At 45.1% G+C, this 23736-nt stretch overlaps 2 protein-coding genes across 4 annotated transcripts in view; one reads left to right on the top strand and one right to left on the bottom strand.

Annotated features, from left to right (window-relative positions):
* Positions 1-10130, top strand: part of TBX1 (T-box 1) — a 19350-nt gene extending 9220 nt beyond the window's left edge. The window contains 1 exon segment of the mRNA XM_014944064.1: positions 9565-10130. Within this exon segment, the coding sequence (XP_014799550.1) occupies positions 9565-9752 (188 nt within the window). The 3' untranslated portion in view covers positions 9753-10130.
* GNB1L (guanine nucleotide binding protein (G protein), beta polypeptide 1-like) overlaps positions 10130-23736 on the bottom strand; it is a 43380-nt gene continuing 29773 nt past the window's right edge. For 2 of the 3 annotated variants that reach the window (XM_014944067.1, XM_014944065.1), the window contains exons 5-7: positions 21217-21315; positions 16761-16973; positions 12288-12665 (exon numbers count right to left, since the gene is read on the bottom strand). In XM_014944067.1, coding sequence (XP_014799553.1) covers positions 12399-12665; positions 16761-16973; positions 21217-21315 — 579 coding nt within the window. In that variant the 3' untranslated portion in view covers positions 12288-12398. Of the gene's footprint in view, positions 12666-16760; positions 16974-21216; positions 21316-23736 lie in introns of all 3 variants that reach the window. The other variant, XM_014944066.1, reaches the window with a different exon arrangement.

The following is a 23736-nucleotide window of genomic DNA, read 5'->3' as shown; positions in this document are numbered from 1 at the left end:
CCTGGGGGCGAAGAGCCGGCCCGCCCCGTACCCCCTCCCCGGCATCCGCGGGCACGGCTACCACCATCACCACCACCACCATCATCATCACGTGAACGCGGCGGCGGCCGCCAACATGTACTCGCCGGCCGGGCCGCCCGCCAACTACGACTACGGGCCCCGGTAACGGCCCCGCCGAGCCGCCGCGGCGCGAGGACCGCCTGCCCCCCCCTTCCCGCCTTTCCCTCTCTTCCCGCCTTACGAGTGAGCTGATAGGCCAGCCTGACTGATCGACAGCCGTAGCGCCCAATCGCAGGAAGCCGGAAGCTCCCCTCACGCTCCCCACCCGTCGTGAGGGCGGCGGCGAGGGGCCGGGTGCTGCCGATGGCGGTGTGACCCGCAGCTGCACTTTGATAAATGAAGCCATATGTCGTTATCTCCCTTCTCCCTGCCCCCGCGCCTCCGTCCGTGCGGGTCCGCAGGAGCGCGCCGGGCACCGAGGGCCGTCGGGCCTCTGGGAAGCAGTGAGAGGACGAGGAAGCGGCCGCCATGATGTGATTTGCCGCCATGAGGTGATTTGCCCCCTTCCCGCTCACCCGCCCGGTCTCCTCATGGAGATCTGGTGATTTTGCCACCGTTTTTTTTCGCTGGGACGGGTGTTTCCCGGCCCAGCAGGACGGGAAACGTTAGCACCGAGCAGGGAGGGCGGTGGGGCTGTCGGTGAGCTCTGCCGGGCCCGGATTCTGCACATGTCGATATAAGTCTCTCTCTTACCTCGGGGACTCTTGGCCTCATTCACGGTTGGCTCAGGTAGTTCTTCGAGAAGACTGTCAAAGGAAGCAGAGTTTAGTTTAAGGGAACACTTTTGAATTTTCATGTCAGAACTCATTGTCCCCTTCTCCCCCAGCCCTGACCTGCTGCCTAGTGTTGGGGTTCATTGGGGCAGGTTAATCACAACAGGGTTTTCTGGAGCTGTTGAGGAGCCCGTGGCCGAGAGCACAGCCATCTTGTTTTCATAACAACGGATGCTAAAGTTTAAAAACCAGCGTGGGGGTGGGGGGATACCTGCAGAGTTTAGGCTGTGTATTCTCAGCAATAGTTTGTAAACTGGCTGCTGCCCAGCCCAGCACTGCCTCCCAACACCCTTCCCCGGGCTCTTGCTCTCCCCTTGAGAGGTGCCTTTTAGAGGAAGTTGAGGGGTTTTTCCCAGAATGCCTCACCCCCTATATCTGCACCCAAACTGCAGTGCCCCCAAAGCACCTGCTCTGCACCTACCTGCTTGCTGTATCTTCCCTCTTAGAGCTGGTAAGTACTTTTTTTTCCTTTTTCCTTTAACATCTTTCTTCAGGCAGTCTTTCCTTATTGTTCAAAAGATGGCCCAGTTCATCACAGTTTCTCCAGCCTTGTGTTTTGAGTAGTTGGCTTGTGGTTTTTGTCAGATGCTCCCCGAATGGCAGTTCAGAGAAGGTATTGAACAGCTCCTTGGCTGCGCTGGTATACAGTATTATGAACACTCCTGATTCTTCCATGTGACTCTATGAAAAGAAGGGGGTTATTTTTTTTTTTTTTTTAAGTCCTCTGTTTGTCCATGTTTGTGCATTTTCACTACAAACCTTTTAAAACATAATATTTCCCTTGTGCAGGTGGCAGTGTTAATAGCAATGTTTATTCTGTCTCTGGCCGTGGGCTTTGGGCTTCCAAAACTTTTTGGAAGGGTTTAAGAAGGGATACAGGCTAACATGAATATTTTATGTATATTTTTTTTTCTGTTATAAAAAATATATCTGGATCCATGAAAAAGACTTGTGCAAGAAATATGTATTTTATTTGATATTTGCAGTGAATTGTGAGATTCTTAGTGTCTGACTAAACCATAATTAATGTTCTCAGAAAGGTTGATGTAAAATATGTGCTTATTATTAGTCAGTGGGAAATGGCTCTCGGATGTGCTCTGTTGCTTTGCCGCTATTATTTCAGAGTTTTCAGTATGATTTGTTACCTGTAAACTGGTTAGTGCCAAAGCTTTGGTCAAACGTTTAATGAAGTTGTTATATTTATTATTTCTTTCAAAGATTATACAAACGTATTTTTTTTTCCCCTTGATAGTTGCAGTGTAGGAAAAAAGTGAAGATAACCAAAGAATCATATCTGGAAACAGTGTAGATACATGTAGATATTTGTAGATATATGTAGATAATCTTATTTCATTTAAATTGAAAAGTCATTGGACAGTGACATTTATAAATGTTTTTCCTCTTCTTTCTTTCTTTCATTTCTTGTTTGATTACTTGTGTGTATTTGTCAGTTTGTCTGCTCTGAAGTCTAAATATCCCCTGCAAAATGAGTTCACTTAAATAAGATAGGAATAGTAAACTGGAGCTGTTCGGTCTGAACAAACAGTGAGTCTGCACAGACAAATGCTCCTTCCCTTCTCTCTCCCTGGTTGCTGGAGCTGCCCATCTCTCCTTACGCGGCGGCTGGCAGGGTGGGGGTCCCAGGTTGAAATGGCTGCAGTACACTTCTGTTTGTGTTGGTTAGCACCCCTTTCCTCACACATACATGGAGTGCTGCAACAAGCATCGCTGGCTCTCAGTGCAGATTGGCCACACACCTTTTCAAACGTACTTCATGGCACAAGAGCTGAGAGGACTGCATGACCCCAGACACCAGGACTAAACCGTGCTCTTACAGAAAGTGGCTCAAGGTCCTTGCCTTGAATTGGAATGTAGGAATTTTAATTTATGTCCATTAGAAGAGAAAATCACAGAACTTCAACCTATGGCTGTGTGCCCTCAGGATCACTAGTCTGTCCTCTGCTGGAAGAATCACTACAGAAGTCCTGTGTCTGAATGGGAAGGAGACACCATGCAGCTGTATCAAGACTACAGTTTTAACTATGAAAATGGTATTTCTAACCTTGATTTTAGGCCATCAACATGCAAGGTGCTCATATATGGTAGTATTAATCATATTAGTAAGCATTTCATGTCATGTTTTAGTCCTTTAAATCAAGGTTCCTCGGGGCTTTGACTAGTGTTTCCTCCTTGTATCAGTATGTCTATCTCACCGGATGGGAGTGTTCCAGACATGGAAACCAAGCACGGTGATTTTTCTACCACAAAAAGATCCACTTCAAACAAGCAACCCCCCCCACAGCACTGCACGTTGGGTAGTAGAAGCCTTTTGAGAATCACAGAAAATCTGTAGCACTTTAATGTCACGTTACCTGTCAGCCAGTTAGCCAAGGGATATCATCTACAGGCCATGCCTTCTCTATGTGTATTGCAGTTTCACTTGAAAAATGACTTTGTATGATTTGATTACATGTATGTTTAAACTTCGCTCAGTACATGCCGTCACCAAGGTCCATGGCACACACGGGGAAGGGAGGCTGCAGCGGTTCCAGACAATGCGTCCACTTATGGTCGCCTCAAGTCACACATAACACTGTGTATTTAAAAGCTGCTGGTAAAACAGGCCCGAGTACAGAGGGTACAAGCACCCTTTGTCTCTTCCAAACAGGGCTACAGAATAAATTAGCCACGTGGCTCCATTTTCCAGAGTTACAGGCTGAATTTACTGATTGCTCCAAACATCTGAAACCTCCATGGATAAATATAGGGTTAGGCACCCACAGGTGAAACAAGGGAGGTCTTTGCTTGATCACTTACCCCAATACTGGGGATAGCTTAGGGTCTCAGGAATGGTTTTTTGGTGGTGGTGGTTTTTCTTCCCTTCTAATGGCTCTGACTATGTTCAATGTAGGATAGGAGCGTGGAGATGAGAATTGTGTGCTTGCAGTGTTCATGCACACCTTCTACACACTTCATGGATGTACTTTTTAATCTTTCTGCCGGTTCGGGGAGACTCTAGAGCTGCTTTAGGTGGACCTGTGAAGGTGGTCCCCGGTAGATGCCTCTCAGCATCCTGGGGTGCTGCATCTCTTCAGTCTGTCTCAGCCGTGCATACACATGGCCGGTGCCAGGGGAGCAAGGGCTCTGGTTTCCTTCGTGCTACGGTCTGTGGTTGCAGGGTGGGGAATGCCCCAGGGGCTGCAGTAGGCATAAAAAGGCATTTTGCAGGCACTGTGCTGCTGGGGGACAGCGTGGGTCTCCCTTGAGATAGGGGCTTCCTAGTGCATCCCTACAAGGAGCTGTGGCTAGTGGGGCTGTAGGGCTCGTGGCCCCCTCAGCGGGCGTGCTCTCCTCCTGCCACACACACCTTATTCCCGCCAGCAAGTGGAGTTCAGAGTGTGATGCCCGGATCCCGGCCCAGGGGCAGCTGCACTTTGGTGTGGTCAGAAAGGCAGAAGAAAGGCACCTGGTGCTGTGTGTACCTAAAGGCAGCCCTATAGCCCCTGGGAACACATGAAGCTCCCCCGGGTTGGGGTTGGGGTGGAAGCTGAGCCCTGCTGCCCGGAGCAGAGCTGGAGGAGCTAGCGCTGTGGTATTTGCAAAGCGCATTTTAGCACCTTTGTCCCAGGAGCTCAGGAGGGTGCTGTGAGCCTGTTGCAGGCGGTGTGGGGAGTGTGTGTGTGTGTGTGCACACGCGTGTGCTGGGCCTTCTCGCTCTCCCTGCTGCTGTTTGGTTTCTAACCGCGGTTTTGCTGTCAGAGCGCTGAGCCGGTGGGTGCGATGTTCTCACCCGCCGTTTATGTTACGGGCCGGTGTAGCCAGGAGATGCTGTGTTCCCGGGGTCGGGCTCCGGGGGTACCGGGGGTACCGGCGGGGCGGCAGCGCGCTCCCGGCCGTGCCTGAAGAGCCGGCTCCCTCCAGAGGGCAGAGCCGGGCATCGCACTCGGCTCGGGCACGCGCGGGAAGGGAAGGGAGCCCTGGCAGAACTTCTGCCCAAACATGCAAATAGGCAGTCTGAGAGAAAATACAGATTTGTTTTATAAAGCAGAAATTTGATCTTTGAAGCACACAGGTATAAATAAGGAAGTATAAATAATCTGTGAGTTAGAATTTGAAGATAATCAGCCAGGAATAATTCAGCTGTTGATATAAGCTTGTGGTGTTGTGAAGAGTACAGTCTGCTAGAATAGAGACCAGTATGTGTGTATGTATGGAACTTTTCTAAATGTATGCATTTTTTTGGTCCTCGTTTAATTATTTTACTTCAATTGATCAGTAAGATATTTAATTTACACCAGTGTTTGACACAACTAGATGAAAGGGACCGTACTCAAAGTTTTCTATTACTGGCCATTATCATGAGCCCAGCCTGTGCTTATAAAACACGCTCTTTATTGAAGTGAGACACCCCTTGTCTGTGGGAATCTAGTTACTGTGTCAGAGGTTTGCTAATCTCCAAGAACAGTATTTCATACCTTTTTGTGCCCGGGATGTTGCACACATGAGCACTGCAAAAAGCAAAAGCTGGTTTTGGAGATATACATTAATTTTGAAAAATATGGACATGTCCCATATACACTCTATATGTGCATGTACAAATCTGCTTTTGAAAGGTCTGCCTCCCTTCAGGAAGCCTATGTAAAGTACTGTATGTGTTGCATATGCCAGAAAAATGCACTCATTCCCCCCATTAATAGAAATGACCTATTATAAATTTACCAAAGATACCATAGTTTTATAAATTGGCCACATATGTCTGTGTAATATATTTATTATATCACATTTCATAGCATTTCTGTTTTATGAAATTCAGCCTTGAATATATCACATATGTTTTGCATATATGTGCAATAGTCAGCCAAGTGTATCTGAGTAAAGTATGATAAATGCGTTCTTTCCATATGGGAAATTAAATGTTTTTCCAGATTAAAAAAAAAAAAAAGTTTATGAAGAGCAGCCTATACAAAATAATTACAATAAATCACTCACTTCTATTTAGGTTAAAATTATAAATTTGAACTAGTAACAAAGCGATTAAGAACAAAAGCCAGAAAAGTCACATTTAGGACCTAATTCTATAAGGAGAGGGAGCAGCAGAATGGGAAACGCATGCGCACTGTCAGGATTCGCTGCTACACGGTGTAGAATCAGGCACTTGGACAGCAGCTTTCGTTGTGTGCTCCCAGAGAGGGTACAGAGAGTCTCTTGTCACCTCCCTGAGAAGACGAGCATGTCATGCCATGTGCCTCACTCAGAGAGCAAGTGCCCTCCCACGTCTGTGCCAGCCTAGTTCAGCTGCAGAATTTAGTAGTTCTTGTGTGAGCAGCCCTCAGTGGTTGGTGCTGGAGAAGGAAAGGGCATGTTTCCCTGCTCTCGCTGAAGCTGGTTTTGGTACCTGCCCCCGGTGTTTCAGCTGGTGCCATGTTCTGCACCTGCCTGGGATGGGGTCATTGCCCAAGTGCCCAGCTACTCAGACTGAAGTCCTTGGGCTGGGGCTGTAAATTGCAAAAGGAAGTTAAAAACGGAATAAGCAACACGTAAAACATTGAAGAAACCCCAACACCTTGGTGTGAGGTGTTTGCACTATTATTTTTTTCAATTGTTTTAGCGTGGCAGATGGACAAGGGCTCTGTGTTTGTGGTTGGTTTTCTCACTCTGCTTGCCTAGTGCTCCTGTTGTCCCTCGTTCCGGGGAGCAGAGGGTTCCCCTTCTCCCTCCGTGCTCCGGCTGCCTCTGGGCCGGGCGCGAGCTCCAGCAGCGCCGTCGGGCAGTGGAGGGGCTGCAGGTGAAGCCTTCCCCGTCCAGTCATGGGCACAGGGCAGAGGAGGGGTGGGGAGAGGGGGGTGCAGGGCCCTCCTCTCAGGCTGGTTTTATTTGAGCACTGCCTTACACATTTCTTTTATTTCAGCAAACATGAAGTGAGTCTTTCATTCTATTCCCTTTCCTGCTTGTTGTCAACTGCTTCAAACCAGATGGGCTCAAGAGATAAAACTATAAAGACTCAATGTCTCTATTTAGCGTGATGCCAAGTCTGCATGCCATCAAAATATCTGAGGCAAAAAAATCTGAAAAGACAATACTTACCATAAGTATTACGTTAAAAGCAGCCTAGATGCTTTTCTGTGAACATAGACAATGAATCACTGAGATTTTGTATCAGCAATTTTTTAAATTACCACAAAGACAAATGCCATGTCCACATTCTCTGCCATGTTTAAAGTTAGTATATAGGCCCAGTGCACCAACTTTGCTCCTACCTGGGTCAGAACATGTTTATAGCAAGCAGTGCCGTGGCTGCCTGGAAAATGTACCTTTGCATGCACGACACTCCAGAGCTGCAGAGCAGAATAATGGCTCAGCATTTTAAAAACTTCCCCAGATGCCCTGGCTGGACGTAATCAGGATCAATCAGCCCTGCAACTGGTAGGAAAGAGAGATCATTGCTGAGAAAGTGCCAAAGGATTCCTATAGTATTTTGTTGCCCTAATTTACCTATACTGTGAATAAAACCTAGGAGAAAACAGCATCCAGCTGTAATCTAAATCTTATCTAACAGCTCTTTAGTTTGGTTATTTTGGTTTTTTTTAATTATAACTTCAAATTGTAATAGGCAATTGTCAGAATTATTTTTTTCAGTGCCATCTCACTTTACTCTAAGGAGATGGTCACTGCTGTTCTGGGATGGTTCTTCTGTGGTGCATGTGGCTGCTTCAAGACCTTACTCTCTCCTGCTACTATCTTCAGTGGCATTACCACTGTTCATAGCAATATAGAAATAAATATATGCTCTTCTGGGTGAGCACAGGCTTATTTAGATGATGCGTAGGCTGCAGTTTACATGATTTCCTAATGGGATGAATGGGGGATGGTGGGGACATAAAATCAAATACTTGTGAAACTGAAGGAGCTGGTGTACAAGACAGACAGACCTGTCACCGTACGCCTGCTCTGGGTACTCTTCTTCCCGGCCATCCTTGTCCTTTTCCCATAAGGAATCTGGTGCTTCTGGAGGTGGTTTGCTTCAAGGCTCTTTGTGCTTTCCAGAATCTTTGTATCCCCTAACTTACAGGGGCAAGTGCTTCTTTGTTTTGATTCTCCCCCTTACCCCCCTTTCCCTTCCTCTCATAATGCCCTAAAAATCAAATTCCTCTGAGAAGTCAGAATAAGGCAGTACACAGTAATGGTGGTAGAATATATAGATAGATTTTGTATGAGCAAATGAACAAAACAGTCACAACGGGGAGACTATGTTTCTATGGTCCCAGCTGTGTGCTTTGATCATACATTGTAGCGTCTGAGGGGTTTTTTGTGATGGATTGTATTGAAGGGGAATAAACCACTAATAGCTAAAAGAAAGCTTACCTACTCGGACATGAGCATTACACGTATTTGGGGGTGTTAGTACTCTGGAACAAAATTCTTAATAGGCTGAGGAAATGCAGCTGATGATAGCGTTGCAAAAGCTTAGGGGAGCGGATTGGCTTAACCAAGCAGACCCCTTATTTTGTGGTGTTTGATAAGGTGTGGTGGTAAATAAAGCCATACCCAAGAATGGGGTAAGGTCAGAGGACAAAGCATTCGGTGTACAGAATGTGGCTGCTTGTTCCATGCTTGCTTTGACGTTGTTGGCAAGTGTCACGCCTGGCATGCTTCAATTTCAGTCTATTTTAGAAGTTACTTTTCTCTCTGCTGTTCTGATAGTGCAGACATGAGGGGGTTTTGCATTTAATTTCATACTGTGAGATCCTTAAATAAATTGCCAAAAAACTACTAGGATCTCAATTCTGGATAGTTTCCTTTGCATTAAAAAAAATATAAAAATGCTCCAGCATGCCCCAGAAGAGAAGGGCATGGATTAAACACACAGAGGTTTACTTGGAAAGACTACCCTAGTAGGGGGACCCAGGCTGAAATTGCCAACTACTGCAAACAACAGGAAAAACATGCCTTCTTCCTTAGTCATTGCCATGGCTTTCTTGGTAGCGCCCTGGTCGTGCTTAAACATCAATGTTGTGTCTCAGCATTGCCGTAACATTGTCTAGTATTAATCCAGGCAGTCATATGCGTGTTTTATGTCATGATCCATACCTTCACACCACAGACACACAGCCAGAAAAGGAAACACATTGATTTAGCGCTCGGTAATCCTTGTTTAATCCCCAGTCCTTTGGTTTACATCACTAACATGGCTCCTGCAGTAGTCAGTTCTATCTTTGTTCTTGGCAGGCTGAATTAAAGGAAAGATTTATTAATTTGTAAGTTGGCTTTGTAGATGCATCTTAAATGTGCTAAAAACCAAAGCAGTCCAGAAGCCAGTATTGACTTAACTATAAAAATCTGCTCTTTAAAATTGAAAACTTTGCAACAATCCAAAAGTCAAGCTGCAGAGAGTAATTTATTTACTTACTAATGCAATTGCATTGTAGAGGGCTAAATTTAACAACTGCCTCATTGCCGGCCCTCAGCCTACTTCCTCTTCCACTCATTACTACAAATACAATTAATCTCCTCTTTCCTTGCTCATCTACACCTGCAATGCTTTATGGCTCATGTACTGATAAGAGAAAGGGGTTGGAACTAATGGATTCATTTGCAAAAAATGTTCGAGGGTCAGAGATCACCATTCATTCCAGTGATGATAAATATTCCATGTAATTGCTGCACAAATGCTAGTGTTTGGGATTTATTTCTATTAGTTTACGAATGCTGGTTCCTTTCTTCCCTCTCGCAGTGCCAAAGACGATGGTTGTCGGGAGGAAGCCTTTTGTAACACTTCAGCTGTCATTGCCTTCTCTCCTGACTCCTCTCGGCCAGGTACAGGCTCGTCCTGCTCCTTTCTGGCACGGGAGAGTCCAGAGCCAACTCCAGCAGCTTAAGGTGGCTCCTCGCTCACAGCCTCCCTGCGAGCACGTCAGCTGAAGGCTGGAGTGATAACTGTGCTTGTGTTACAATTATAAAAAGCTTTAAATTTTTTTCAGAAAAACAACTTGTTAATTTCCTTGATGCAATCAGACAACTGTATTTGACAGTCTCTAGCAATATAGGCTGTCTTTCCTGTTGGAAATCATTCTACTTCGGGAAAGTCCTGGTCAGTTCCTTAAGCAAATAAACTTGTAGGAGACTGTAATTCATATTCAAACTATGGCATTTAGGCTCAACTCTAAATCAAACTAATGTAGTCTGGCTGCTCATTTCAAGGAAACTAGAATGTAGAAAAAAATAATCCCTTTACTGAGTGTTTAAATAAAATCAGTGATGATGTAAAGTGTTAATTAATTGTTGTAATGTGCAAAAGTATCACACGATAGTGCTTTGGTAATGGGAAGTAAGGATCAGATGGGTCTGTTCTTGCAAGTAGATCTGCAACGTGTCCTTCCTCTTGACACTGATGAAACTCTTCACCCCCGTGTCTGGCTGCTGGTAAGATTACAGATGTGGTTCATGCCCTTATTTTCAGTTTGTGTTTGCATGACTGAGTTTATTTTTAAATCTACCTAGTGAGACAAACATCAATATTTAACCCCCAGTGAAGGGCAGTAAGTTTGATGTGAAGGCACATAGTAATCTTTAGTGTATCTTCCAAAAGACCTATGAGTAAATCTAAACATCCCTTGAGAATCTCCACAATTGCATTGACATGAAAAATGCCATTGACAGTAAATGGCATTTTTCAGAGAAAATAATATGCTCAAGAGTTTCTAACTTTCAGGCTCCGATCTAATATTAAGACATGGAGAATTAATCCATTCTTGCTAGGGGCCTGCTATTGTGCCAATATCACAGCATTTGCATCAGAAGTTATTTCCTACAGTTTTTTGTTTGGTTGGTTTTGGTTTGTTGGGTTTTGGGGGTTTTTTGAGTGACAAGCTGTGGAAACTGAAATTTTGCTCAGAAGCTAAGCTTTTCAGATATCCAAAAGCACGTTGGGCTCCAGCACTGAGCAGTGGGATGGTGGGTGGAGATGGAGCACTTACCATCTACACAGTTGTGGTTGATGTAACGAACACCAGTACCTCCCCCCCGCCTCAGGATCACTCAAAATTAGGCATAACTTTCAGCTGCAATGCCATCCCCCATGCAGCTACTGAATAGTAAAGAAACAATCAAAGATATGCATTATTTAAAGTGTTATCACACTCCAAAATGTGTAAGGCCAAGTTTTATTGAGGAAAGCCTGGCAGCAGCACCCTGTTTCTGTGTTTTAATGGAAATAATATCAGGCTTGGTGCGTAAGACTTTTAGTCCAACAATATTCTCTGCCTGTAAAGCACAGCTGGGTACCAGACCCAGACCTTAATTTGCTTGTGTGTTTTCCCTGAAATAATTTCCAAAGCCTTTTGATGTTGCTGTTCACTACAATGCTGATGACTTTTTCTTTCATGTCCAGCTCTGTACAGAGGCAGAAACAAATATTTCCAGTAAAGTATCAACAGTGCACAGCCTGGGCACAGAACACTTCAGTTTGTAAAGCTGAGTCCTGGTTTCCAGAGCACCTCCTATTTACCAAACTGGCCCTTCCTAATTGTAACTGCAGCTTTGAGCCTGGACACAACAGGAAGATGTCCATGAGCAGACTGTTGTGTGGCTAATATGCTTTAAAAGAATGCAAATGCTGCTTCATGATTCAAACAAAAAAATCCTTCACAAATTAATTTCAGCTCCCATGACCGCAGAGATGACAAGTTAATGGAGCCATTTGCGCTGTGTGGATAAGGATTTATCCATGCAATTCCCCTAAACGTTAATGGGAGTTGTGTGGCTGAATCCCAGCCTTGCCACGCTAAAACTCCCCCCGAACTCTCCAAGGAGAAGGGCGCTAATTGGATTGCTGAGTTCAAATTCTCCAGCTAGTCAGTCTATGGAAAGGATTTAGCACTGGCTCTGTAAAGGGCTTTACACAGCTTTGCAGTGCTGGGCAGGGGAAGATTTTTTCCCCTTTCTTTCTTGTGATTAATTGTGAGGCTTGAGGTGACAGGAGACATAATGAAATTCATAAATGCCAAAGGCCGTCCCCAGTCACATTCCTGGCTGTTGGTTTAAGTTAGAAGCTGACAGCGGTGTGAACAAATCAAGGTTGGTCTGATAGCCTTTCAGCTGTGGGGAAGAAAAAGTAACTGACAATGAGAACCCACTGGAGGTGGTTTAATGGGTATAAATTTTCAAGAAAGAGTGATATTTTACACTGATTCAGCTTCTTGGGTACATAATTCTGCCCCCACCGCAGTCTGAGGGATTCCAGTCCTTTTTCACCAAAGTAGAAAATGGCACAAGTTGTTTAAGCAACCTGCCAAAGAAAAGCTGTTGCAAAGCCTGTAGCAGAACTCAGTGACTTGTTCTGTGTCTTCCTTTGTGACTGCCTGTGCTCTGCTTGTTATAAATTTTAAAAATCCACTTCCCTCTCTGGAAAACAAAACTTGCAGCTCGAACAAGCAGCTCAAGAATTAACCTAGAACTCTCACTTCAGCCTGGAAATACATTCTGTTCCTTCCCCACGCCCAGGTTTGAATTGCAGTGTAAAGAATTGCTTCCCTGGTCCTCTTCTAGTCCATGGCAGGGCAGGACGTGTCACGTCTGAGTGTATATGGACCAGATGCTGATGCGGTGATCTCTGGAGCCCGCTGCCAGCAGGCGCTGGGCGGGGTGGCTGTGGTCAGAGAAGGCCAGGCAGTGGGCAGTGGCCGTGTGATAGTCCAGCACTGCCAAGGGCTTCAGCTTCTTCCAGCCAAAGATCCTGATGCGATGATCCCACCCTGCTGTTGCTAAAATCTTCTTGTCTGGCCGGATGGTGACAGCAGATATGCCAGCGTTGACAAGTTCGTGTGTTTTGTAAACCTGTGTGAGAAAGTTACAGATGAGCTGTTACTTAAACAGAAGCCAAAGGAACATTTGGTGACTTAGAAGGGACAGTGCTCACCTGTCCACACTGCTATCGCACGGGCAGCGTGGAGCTTTTCACCACACGGTGGCTGGGGCCTTAAGTGAGAACAATTATAGACAAAGATGGAAAAGACCTTAACTTGAGCCTGTCTATCTCCAGCACCATTCTCTAAAACTAAAAGCATCCCTAGCATGTTTTTGCATTTAAAGCTGTTTGTGTTCTGTCACAAGTGAAGCTCTGGGTCAGGGCTCTGAGACACAGACTACACAGCTATTCTTGCATGAGCTGCAACGTTCAGAGCTATGGCCATGTATTTTCCCTGCTTTTGCAATATTTCCACGCTGAGATTCTGAGCTGATGTTTAAACTACCTGCTACTTATTTCTACTACTGTGGTCCCTCTCAAAAACCCCAATAAGTTGTGGTAGCATTTACCACAGTCTTGAGAAAGGAATGCTTCCAGGAATTAGGTTACAGTGTCAGGAAATCTGTATTTCTAGCACTCTTTCCCAAGAGACTTTTATTTACACCAAATTCCAAGAAGGGGATTATGACCAAGTTATTGATTTCAATCTTGGAAGCTTTTTGTTACTGTTTGGAGACTACTGGGCACAATTAAATGGGAGGGCATTTAGCTTCCTTCAGGAGGTACTGAGGCTACACAAGACTTGGCCCTTGGAAAGAAAAGTTTTCACTTCACTGACATGCGTTTCCCCTGAAGCACAGGGGAAAAGCTCTATAAAACACACTTTGGCTGTTCTTACCTCAGGTAACTTGTATTAGTCAGCAGCTACTTCTGAAACACATGGAGTGTGTGCACCAGAGTGTATGTGTGTGTGTGAGTGTGTGTGCGCACCTTTTTGTGGGGCTGCTCCTGTCAAACCTGTGCTTTTTGCTAGGATGGCTGTACCCACACTCCCCAGTTGGGCTCACGCAGCGAGGCTTCAGTGGGGTTTGTGTTGGCGTGTGCCCACTGGCAAGGGAAGGATTTGTGACTTGCATCACCCGCCTGGCAAACGCAATGGGCCTGACTCTGTAAACGAGATTATTAGCTAATGGCTATAGCCAATCCCGGGCGTGGTGCTTCCCATCCTTACTGTCAATTATGTGGGCAACATCCATACAGCACAATCAGGGCGACTGGGAGAAATTGCATGTCATCAGCAAGCTACAACTTGAAATGAAGCCTGTAATGGTGATGCCTTTTGGCTATGGAACATGAGGGAACAGTGGGCATTTGTGCACGATCTGCAAATACAAGAGGTGAGAGAGAAAACAAAGCAGAACAACTTGCTCAAGGTCTATGCAGCCAGGTGAAATCCTGCTGTCAGGATTTGTGCCATCCAGTCACTTATGGGCAACTACTGCAGTCAGCTGCATACCAACACCATTTCCTAACCAGAAAACGAGCTCGTAATTAAGCAAACAAAGAGGTAAAACAGGTGAGCTGCTTTCAGCCAGTCATGAGCAAGGAAACTCACATCCAGTAGCAGATGCAGGAAGAAATTCTGATATGCTGAGGCCAACAGACACCCACCTCTCCTTCCCTCCTGAACACATGCTATCTGTGATTTTCCTTTTTCCCTCTCTTACACCCAGACCGTGTCTTTAACCCCTATTCTTATTAGAAAAATAGCCAAGGTAATGGCAGCCTAAGCCTCCGCATTTGAGGGAAAAGCCTCAGCAACCCAGACAACAAAACCTGTGCACGTACTTACACCACAGCTTACAGAATTGGTTTTTTCTTGTCATATATAAAGGAGCTTCTGTGCTTATCAGATTTCTTAGTTCTGCTTTGTTTATTCACCTGCAGAAGCTGTTTACCTCCTACATTATACCACAAACATCATCACATAATTACACTATCTCATCCAAATCAGAAGGCTCATAACCAATCCAGTCATTTGCTGATAGTGATGATTTCAGCAACTTTCTTGTAGAAGACAATGCACCAAACTTTCCCCATAGCAATAAACTATGAAGTTACCTTCATCATCTATTCATTGACACACTGGAACGTTGCCACTTAAAACAGAGCCCAAGTACCATCATTGCATCATTATTTCTCCAACGGCAGATAGCTGTGCACCACGTTTACTTATTAAAACCTTTTAGAATAAAAATAATGTGCCACTGAGTGGCTTTCCAACGTCTACCATTACCTCAGGTACCTGGAATGTCAGGGAAAAAAAAATCCCCATCTGGTTTATATTATTAATGCAATAGTGGAAAAAAACTTAATCTATGTCCTTGACAATCTCTAGTGCTCACATGAAAGATGCATTTTATTAGGGCATTCACACTATGCATGAAGCACAGAAACATTACTTACAGTTTATAATACTTGGCATTTTAATTTCTTCTGAGACAAGCTACTATCTCTCAGTGTGCTGTGCTGAAGATGTAACTAACCCTACATCTCCTGGGAATGTGGAAAACAGTACCTGGAGTATTTCAGGTGAAGAACTGTTTGTTTTTCCTATGCATCGTATGTACCCCTGTGTTACAGTTAACTCCAAACTGAAACCTGCTGTGATGAACAGTATTTTCTTTGAATTTAGGAAAAAGCCGTGCTATAATTAATATGAAGGAACAGCTTCCTCTCCAGCACCAGAGTGTTTGAAGCTTTAAGGCGGCTGTCATGATGTCAGATTTCTGACACCTTGGCCTGAGAAAACTATCCCCAATACAAAGGTTCTTACTGGGACTTATCTATCACCTTCCTTCCATGTCCCTGAGCTAAGGGTGTGCGCAGATGTGCGCCAATGGTGACAGAAAGGCCAGGGCAGGGGGAGGGCAGACATGACAAAAACCCCAAACTATGACAACTGGGCACTAGACTTGTTAAAACTCTTATCACATTTGCTGAGTACATCTTCGCTACTTTGCTATTCAGAGTCTAGTCTTTCACTTCATATCTCATTGCTTATTAAAGTTCAGATGTTCTCCTGGGCGAGCACTGTGTCCCCAAACTTCAGCTCGGTGGGTTGCAGTTACACAACCTGCACCTGTCAGACAGCCAAGCACTTGCTTTTTCTTCCTGTGACACCATGCAGAAAACAGCATGAGCTGGCCAAACTACCTAAAAAACCTTCACAAAAGCTGCAAGCTGGAAGAGCAATTAATGCTCCTGCCTGAGTTGGTGTAACCAGCAGCTCTCCTCTCAAGGAAGGTGTGGGGGACACAGGGGCTGGTTCACGGCCGTTTCACTCTGTGTTCAGGCCACAACTGCCAGTTTGAGAAAGGTTACAGCACTCACAGTGCAGAGGCTACGCACAGGCCATTTTAATTTTCATGAGCCTTATTTATGCACTTCATTTCCACACCTAGTTAAAACCTACTTAACCCCTTGGCACTGTTGGAACACTTGCTAAAGTTGTCTAGATTAAGCAATATTTATTGCCATTCACTAGCATGGCCTGAACTGGTGGTTATGAGACCTCCTTCTAAACCAGTCATTCCAGGTTTGCGTCTCTCAGACGCACACTCATAGAGCCAATTAACTTAGTTTCTCTGTCTCTGGCTGGGGCTCTCAAGGTGCCAAAGGAAGTTGGTTGCCTAAACCTCATGTCCTCTTGGTGCTGGCTGGGCTACTCCTACTCTCTTCGTGAAGTATTTCATGGAATATTTCTCTCTTTCCCACAGTGGAAGGAAGCCTTTATCCATTCAAGCAGAACCTTTGGAAAAGCAATCCTTTGTTTCTCATTTTTATAACTCATTTATAATGTTTAGGACATTCCGAGAGCTGAATACTCCTAGCGTGATAAATGAAGATACAGAGGCAATGGCTTGAGTAATGCTGGGCTTGTGTGCCTGTTGCAACTTTGGTAAAACCAGAAACATGTGAGAGAGGGTTTTTTCTTTTTTTTTTTTTAAATCCTCACCATCTTTTGCTAAGCCCAGTCACATAGCACAGACATTCTAACCAGTCTGTGATTAATTAGCTAGAGATCTGCAACAACTCCTCTTCATGACTAAATATTTTTTTTAGTCTATCAAACTGTTAGTGCAAAGTGGGATAAATGACACGAGAGGGCCAATGATCCTGACCTGGAGGTTCTGTTGCTCATTGAGGCTCCAGATGCTGAGCACCTTTTCCGATGAGCCCGAGATCCCTCTGGCCTTCTCCGAGTCAAAGTCAAGGCTCATCACTGGCTCCTGGTGGCAAACGAGTTGGCTCAACGCTCTTCCCGTTGACAAATTCCAAAGCACCACTGATCCGTCCTCATAGCCAGCCAGGAGCAACGGGGAACCGCAGCTGGGCTGATCAAGAGAAAAGTACAATTGAAAAGTAAATAGTCTGTTAGGAAAATTGTCAACCCCAGGTAGGTTTCAGTCCAAGCACCAATAAATGACAACGCTGACTGGTGTAGAAGTGAAATGTTTAGAAATCTGAATGTGAAATCTTGATCGTCCATCCACTTACCAAAAGCATTAGAAGCTGTTGACGCACACTTACGATTTTTATATCTACATATAACATTTTATGTTTTAGAGATATAACATTTATCTAACACATACTTATATATACACAAATAGAAAATCTGTCTCTGAAAAATCCAAACTGTTGCCATCTACAACACCTGAAAAAAGGCTGCCTGAAGTTTTCAGAAGATTTACTTCATGGCCTGAACTTTGCTTGTGCTCCTTAAAAAACCACAAGACTTAGATCAGCTGAGTTCCAACCCCCCCTGGACGCTGCCGGAGTGCCCAGCGCTGCCAGTGCCCCCCTGCCAAGGGGGGGGTCACACACGGGGACTGGGGAGCATTTCCCAAGTGCTTAAAGGTAAACACTGAATCTCTGTCAGGAACCTCTGGGTGAGTCACCAAGGGGTTAACGGGCGCCCAAGTCCCACTGTAACCAATTGAAAGCTATTTTGATTAATGATGTCACAGGCCAAAGGGCATGGCACCCTGGGCAGACACCTAATTTATTTAAGCCTCTGAAATAACTCAAAGAAGGGAACATTACTGGATTACATGTCACACTTAAGGAAAATATTCATCATTGCTCCGGCCGAAAGACTAATGACCCATGAGCAGTAACTAGTTATGTGAGTGAAGATGCAAATCCCTAATGAAAAGCAACTAAAAACCAGGCATCTCTTAATGCCAGTGATTTCTTTAATAGGAGAAGAAACAGCAAAATAGCCATTGGGATTATGATCACCTCATGCAGGGACACCCTACCCTGAGAAATGTAGCCAGTAGCTTACTCAGCTCTTTCCAAACACCGTCAGATTCTACAGGCTTTGTTTGCTCAGTACTCAGTTCTAAATAAAGGTAAAGAGATTGATAAAGAATTCATTATTGGCATCCCATCACATTGTTGATGAGGTTCCTCAGACTCTCTGGCTGTCAATGTTGTGATACAAACCTGTGGTGGCCAAAGGCTCTCAGCCTCTATTAATGGTTCAGACTCTGCTCCCACTGGTTGTTATTTGTTCTGGGCGGGAGTTAAACTAACAAGAGATGGGTGGTCTCAGTAATGAGGCTGCCGAGGAAAAGCCTCGTGTTTTTTCTCAGATTTATTCAGCCTAAAGAAGTGTTTAAATGCGGAATGGATCTCCCTGATGGGAAGAAACTTAAAAGAAGGAACCCAAGGGGAAATGCCCTCCACCATCCCTCTGCGCAGGGCTGCCCGCTCCCGGGCTCCTTCCTGCAGCAGCCTCGCTCCTCGCCTTCAGAGCCCTTCCCTTTGGAAAGGTGGGGAGCAGGCTCTGGGGAGACAGGCCCCCCAGGGGAGGTGTCTCATAATGCCCAGAACTCTGCATGATTTTTCTGTCAAATATTTGGGTGGGGGTGTGTGTGTGTGTACATGCTGTGGGCACCTCTGCTCAGATTTGAAACCCAGTGATTTGCAGGTGAGATCTAAGACTGGTCTATTTTAAAAACAAAGTATTGTTTTCTATGTAATGAGGTTCTCCCACACTCTTCTTCCTGACAGTCCCAAACCAGCTGAGTGTAATATTTCAGTGAGTTGATACTTGAACAATAAAAGCTATTGAAAGATCAGGGGAGCTCTCTGATGCCTGGACTCACCAAGCAGTGGTGCACAACGGCCTATTTATTTCAGTTCCCAATAACGGACCCTTCTGGCGAAGAGTCGTCACCATTCATGTTTTGGTTTCAGTGGAAAAATTAAATTATAAATCATTGTTCTTCCTAAGCAGAACATTTTGTTGTTGCATTTGGATAACTGTCAAGGAAGGAAGAGAAGGTGATCTGCTGTCAACTCAACAGGAATAATTGCTATAGTTTATATAAAGTAATAACTCTGCGTTTCCAGTTTCTACATGTATTATTCCTGTTGAATTATTTTGTTTGCACCATTACGCAACACGATGCCTTCCCCAAGGAGTGCAAAAAATTCAAGGGAAGCTGATCCTTACTCTTGCAACTCCTACCCCACCCAATTAGTAATAGCAGGAAGGTGTGAAACTGAAGGGACAATGTATTCAAGAGTATCAGCCTTCACAAGGAAACAATTCATTGAATGAAGTAATGTATCTAAGGACAGACCTAGTAAAATGAGGAAAAATAAAGAGAAAATGAGAAAAATAAACAGCCAGCAGTGTTTTTACTGCTTAGAAGACAGTGAGGCTTCATCCACAAGCCTGACCTAAGCCTCAGTTTCCATCTGCTCGACAGCCGAGCTTCCCACTCGTGCTGCTGCTGGGAAGGTGCATTGTTGCCCAATATGTGGATGGCTTTTTTACTGACATGCAGAAAAATATCAGAATACACAGCTGCAACCCCCAGAGTCTTGTTGGATGACAACCCTGTGCACACTCCTGCAGCCCATTATGTGGCTCTCTCCATGTCAGCTTCTGTTTCAACTTGTTAACTGACTGTGCCATAACCAACGCCAGGCAGTCTCTCAGGCAGCGCGTTGCCCACGGGCTCAGCTCCCGGCTCCGTGGCTGTTCCCAACGCGGGGCTGTACAAAGACATCCTGGAGGGCCTCTCTTCAGGAAGGGTGCAGCTGGGGTCCCTCCTCTTCTCCTGCTTTTATGGCACAGGGTTCCTCAGCGAGCCACTTCCAGCCACACCACAAACCAACGCAGAGCATCACTTTGGCTCACCACATGTCATTATTTGCCCTTAGGAGTATCCTCCTCCCCCGTGCTTTAAGCCGCATTGCACACATTTGTACAAGAGCAGCTACAGCTGTGAGAGCGGGAGGGATTAGCTGTCCCAGCCTGCTGCAGTCTAGGAAGTTGTGGTGACTTCCCCCAGCCAGAATTTGCATGGAATAACTTGCCTCTCCCAGTTCCCAGTCCTCTGCTTTATCCCCACTGGTAACAAAATTAAAAACTACATAAAATTAAGACTCTGCACCTGCTCTGCTTCCTAGAGGAATAGCAATATTAATGCATGTAGAAAATATGGCAAGACAGGGGACTTTTTTATACAGGCAACAAAATTTTCAACACTGAACATTTCCTCAGTTATCTTCATCTTATTAAAATATGTCCAGAGACAGAAAGCCCCATTCATTTCACTGAGTACCAAACACTGATTGCATTTTTAGGAGAAACTTTCTGTTTAATAAAAGCCTAATCAGCCTATTTAATTTTCCTTCTATTTTTTTTTCCTAGTTTTTAATTAGAGTGTGGGACTTGAACTGTGGCCTCTTCTACTTTTGTCTGAAGTCAGCAACTGAATTCCTCTCAACTTGAGTCAGTTCAGGACCTTGAGCGAAAACACGAAGGCCTCCAATTAACAACAGATTGGTAATTTTTTCAGCTGAAACCAATAGAAGAGTTCAGATGAACCTGCAGGAGTAACATCCTCAAAATGGGCTGGGCTGGTCCTGCAGAGCTATAACCGTTCCTGGTCGGGGGGCTGAGCTGGGAATCAGCTTTGCCACCAATTCTTTGGAGACTTGGTGCCAACCACCTAAACTCCTCTCCTTCCTCCCTCTGCTGCCACCTTTTTGTATTCCTTGTCTTTCACTGGGGGCACCCCATAAATGCTATTTGCTGAGTCCTCTGCAAATGTGGGGTTTTTTTCATTAACTGCTTTTATTTACCTCTGTTGTCCAATGTCAGTACAACCATCAATATTGCATTCCTATTGTGTGTCTGGAATAGAAATGTTCGCAGAGTGCTTCCTTGTCCTGAGGGCACTGAAGTGAACGTAACCTGCCATTAAAATCACTGTTTTTAAGTAACCCAATCATTTCTCATCATTCTTAATGCAGCGAGAAACCATATCAAACAACTGGCTTTGGTAAGTCACTCATTTGCCTCTTGATTGATGCAAAACCCGGGTCTATCCTAAGGACAAAGCTTTCCCCGAGCACTTGCAAATCTTCCATTAAAGCTTGGAAAGCTCTGAAAGTTACATTAAGGATGTTCACAAATCTTTCCCCCCTTTAATAGTATAATTACTTGATTGGTTTGATAATAAATCAAAATCCAAGTGAAGAAAGATTCATGTGCTTCATATAAAATGAATCACAGGGAAAACATTTCACAATTAGCAGTTGCTCTTGCCTTACCTGCCACAGCTTCAGACACATGGGCATGCCCAGCTTGGCACCCGCCTCTGGCTTCAAGGTACAGACTGACGTCTTGGACGGCAGCTCCAAAACCTGAACCTGACATCAGGAAAACAAGAGTATTTGGTCAGGCTCCAGGTCAAAATTCTGCTGTTAAAAACACAAGTCCTTTAAGGTGATTAAGTGAAAACTGTCTGGAGGAAACTGAGGAATGTGTGTTGAAGTTGGAGCTGGGGGGGATCTGCAGCTATCAAAATAAATGCATCAGTTTAGGAAAGACCAGACAGAACTGCTGGAATGAACGCATCCTCTTCTCCCTCTCTGCTGTTTAATCTCTATTATAGCCTTCTTTCCGCACAGCAGGCGATGCGGTGTGGACACCAGATAACGCTGCAGGCTGGTGCAGCAGAAAGCACTGCCCTCCTGTCTCTCCATCTCCCCTTTTTCCATCTCCCCTGCTAGTTTTTGCCACATTCACTTGTGGACACTCGCACTGTCTCTGTTCTGTCACGGTAACTCAGAGCCTGTGTGGAAGTACGGCCAACGTGTATCTAAGGTGGATTATTTTATTTACCAGCTGACTGCACTGACCAAATGGGAACCCCAACGATCCGCTAACGCAGGGGGGCTGGGGGGGCACACAGGTATTTGTAACACAGTGTGGTCTGACCCCATTGGAAGCAGAGTCAGACAATATTGTGTTAAACACCCGCTCTGTCTGCATCGCAGCCCCCACTGTTGCTCACACTGACGGTAATGAATTATGGATCTAGTGATTTATTCTATTTTTTTTTTAGCCTGGGGCAAGTCCTTCCTCTGGCAAAGATGTAGCTCGTTTCCACCTCGGGATGGTGGGAGTCTGCCTTTCCAGTTTGGCACTGGGAGGTTTTGGGTCTCTTGACTGGCAGGGAAGTGCCTCGCTCTGGACTGATTCTCAAGCCTGGAACTATGGAGAAATAGAAATTCTTCTGTATCAAAAACTTGCTGCCAGGAACATGCCTGTTTCTCAAACATATACTTAATCACTAAGGTGATCTTTTACTGTAGTTAAATAAACAATGGTCTGCATTATCTCGTAAAATTAAGGGACTTCAAACATTTGATAAATCCAGCATCAGAATTCCCATTTCAGAACGTGCACAAGCCCAGCAGTGCCACAGGACAGCCCCCGCCGGGCGAGTTTCCCTGCGCATCCGAGAGAGGAATTACACAAACACGGCTCCTCCGGGAGCCGTCCGTCAGGGCCCGGCAGCTGCCATGGCCTTCCCGTCCCACACCTTCAGTCCAAAGCTTGCCAGAGCATCTTCCTATTTCTAGAGGTTGTCAGGGCTCCTGCCAAAAGCTGCACTGCAGGGCTGCGGGTCAGCACTGAGCACAAGGCACACAGCACCTTCTGAAGCCATCAGCCATGGAGCAGGACACTGCTCCCCAGATCTGAGGAACGGGGACCACAGCAAGGAGCCATCAGTACGTACAGCAAACCAGGAACAGACCAAAGCCCTTCCTCTGGGAATTCTGGTTCTTTGGAGCTACACTCTTAACACAAGATGCTTTTCTCTTGGCAACTTTCTTGCTATCAGCCTAAAAACCACGTGAGTTACTGCAGGGCATGGGCTCTAAATACAGAGCTGACCTGCTCTTGTGTCCCATCCCTGGCTCTGCAAAGGGCATTGCTCCAAGACCAAGACTGAGACTGCAACTTCTACATAATAAGAATAAACCCACTGTGATAAATGCACCTCAGCAGATTAAACCGAAATAAAACCAAACCACCACCAAGAACCTCCTTCACTTTACCTTGATTAAAAAAGGACAAACTGGTAGAGGAGAAAGAGAGTTGAGAAGTTTTTGCAGAAGGCAAGCAGGCGGGAGCTGCCTCTGCTGGGCTGACAGCTCCAGAGACCCGCTGCGTTACAGGCAACTGAACCTTAGAAATAAATGCTATTTCATATATTTTGACAACTGTAACCTAAAACTTGAAGTTCTGTGTTTATATTGGTTTTACTTAATAGGAGAAAGATTTGCCTTTGCCTGAGGTTAATAGTGTTCCTGGGTGGCTAAAACTGGCCACAAGGAAACACACCCTTTTTCTTTTTCACATTAATAAAGCTTTTAACATGTTTCTGGCAAATTGGCAAGAAAAGTGCGTGTAACTCATAATTGGTGATTTAAATGCAATCATGAACAAATAAATGCCTGTTCAGATCTCATTATTTATGGACTGAACCTGCTTTAAGACAAAATTACTCTTTTTTTGGGCACCAGCCAAGCATAAACACTTATTAAGTCTTAATTTTAATCATAAGCTGCAAATGTACTGTGTCTCACACAGTGCTGCCTATTTGGAAGCACTATATATTATGGGAGCTTATGTGAATGTATTGAAACCTGACACAGTTCTAATGTAAAGGTTCATACCCGGAGTGGAGCCTCCAGCTGAGGAGGCTGCAGAGCACAGGCAGGCAAACGGGGCAATGAAACCGGGATGAGAGAGACATTGGGGTAAATGTCTTCCCTTTG

The sequence above is a fragment of the Calidris pugnax genome, unplaced genomic scaffold, assembly GCF_001431845.1.
Source record: "Calidris pugnax isolate Ruff unplaced genomic scaffold, ASM143184v1 scaffold138, whole genome shotgun sequence".
Lineage (NCBI taxonomy): Eukaryota > Metazoa > Chordata > Aves > Charadriiformes > Scolopacidae > Calidris > Calidris pugnax.
Note: the sequence above shows the minus strand (reverse complement) of the source record. Positions and strands in the feature narration are given on the sequence as shown.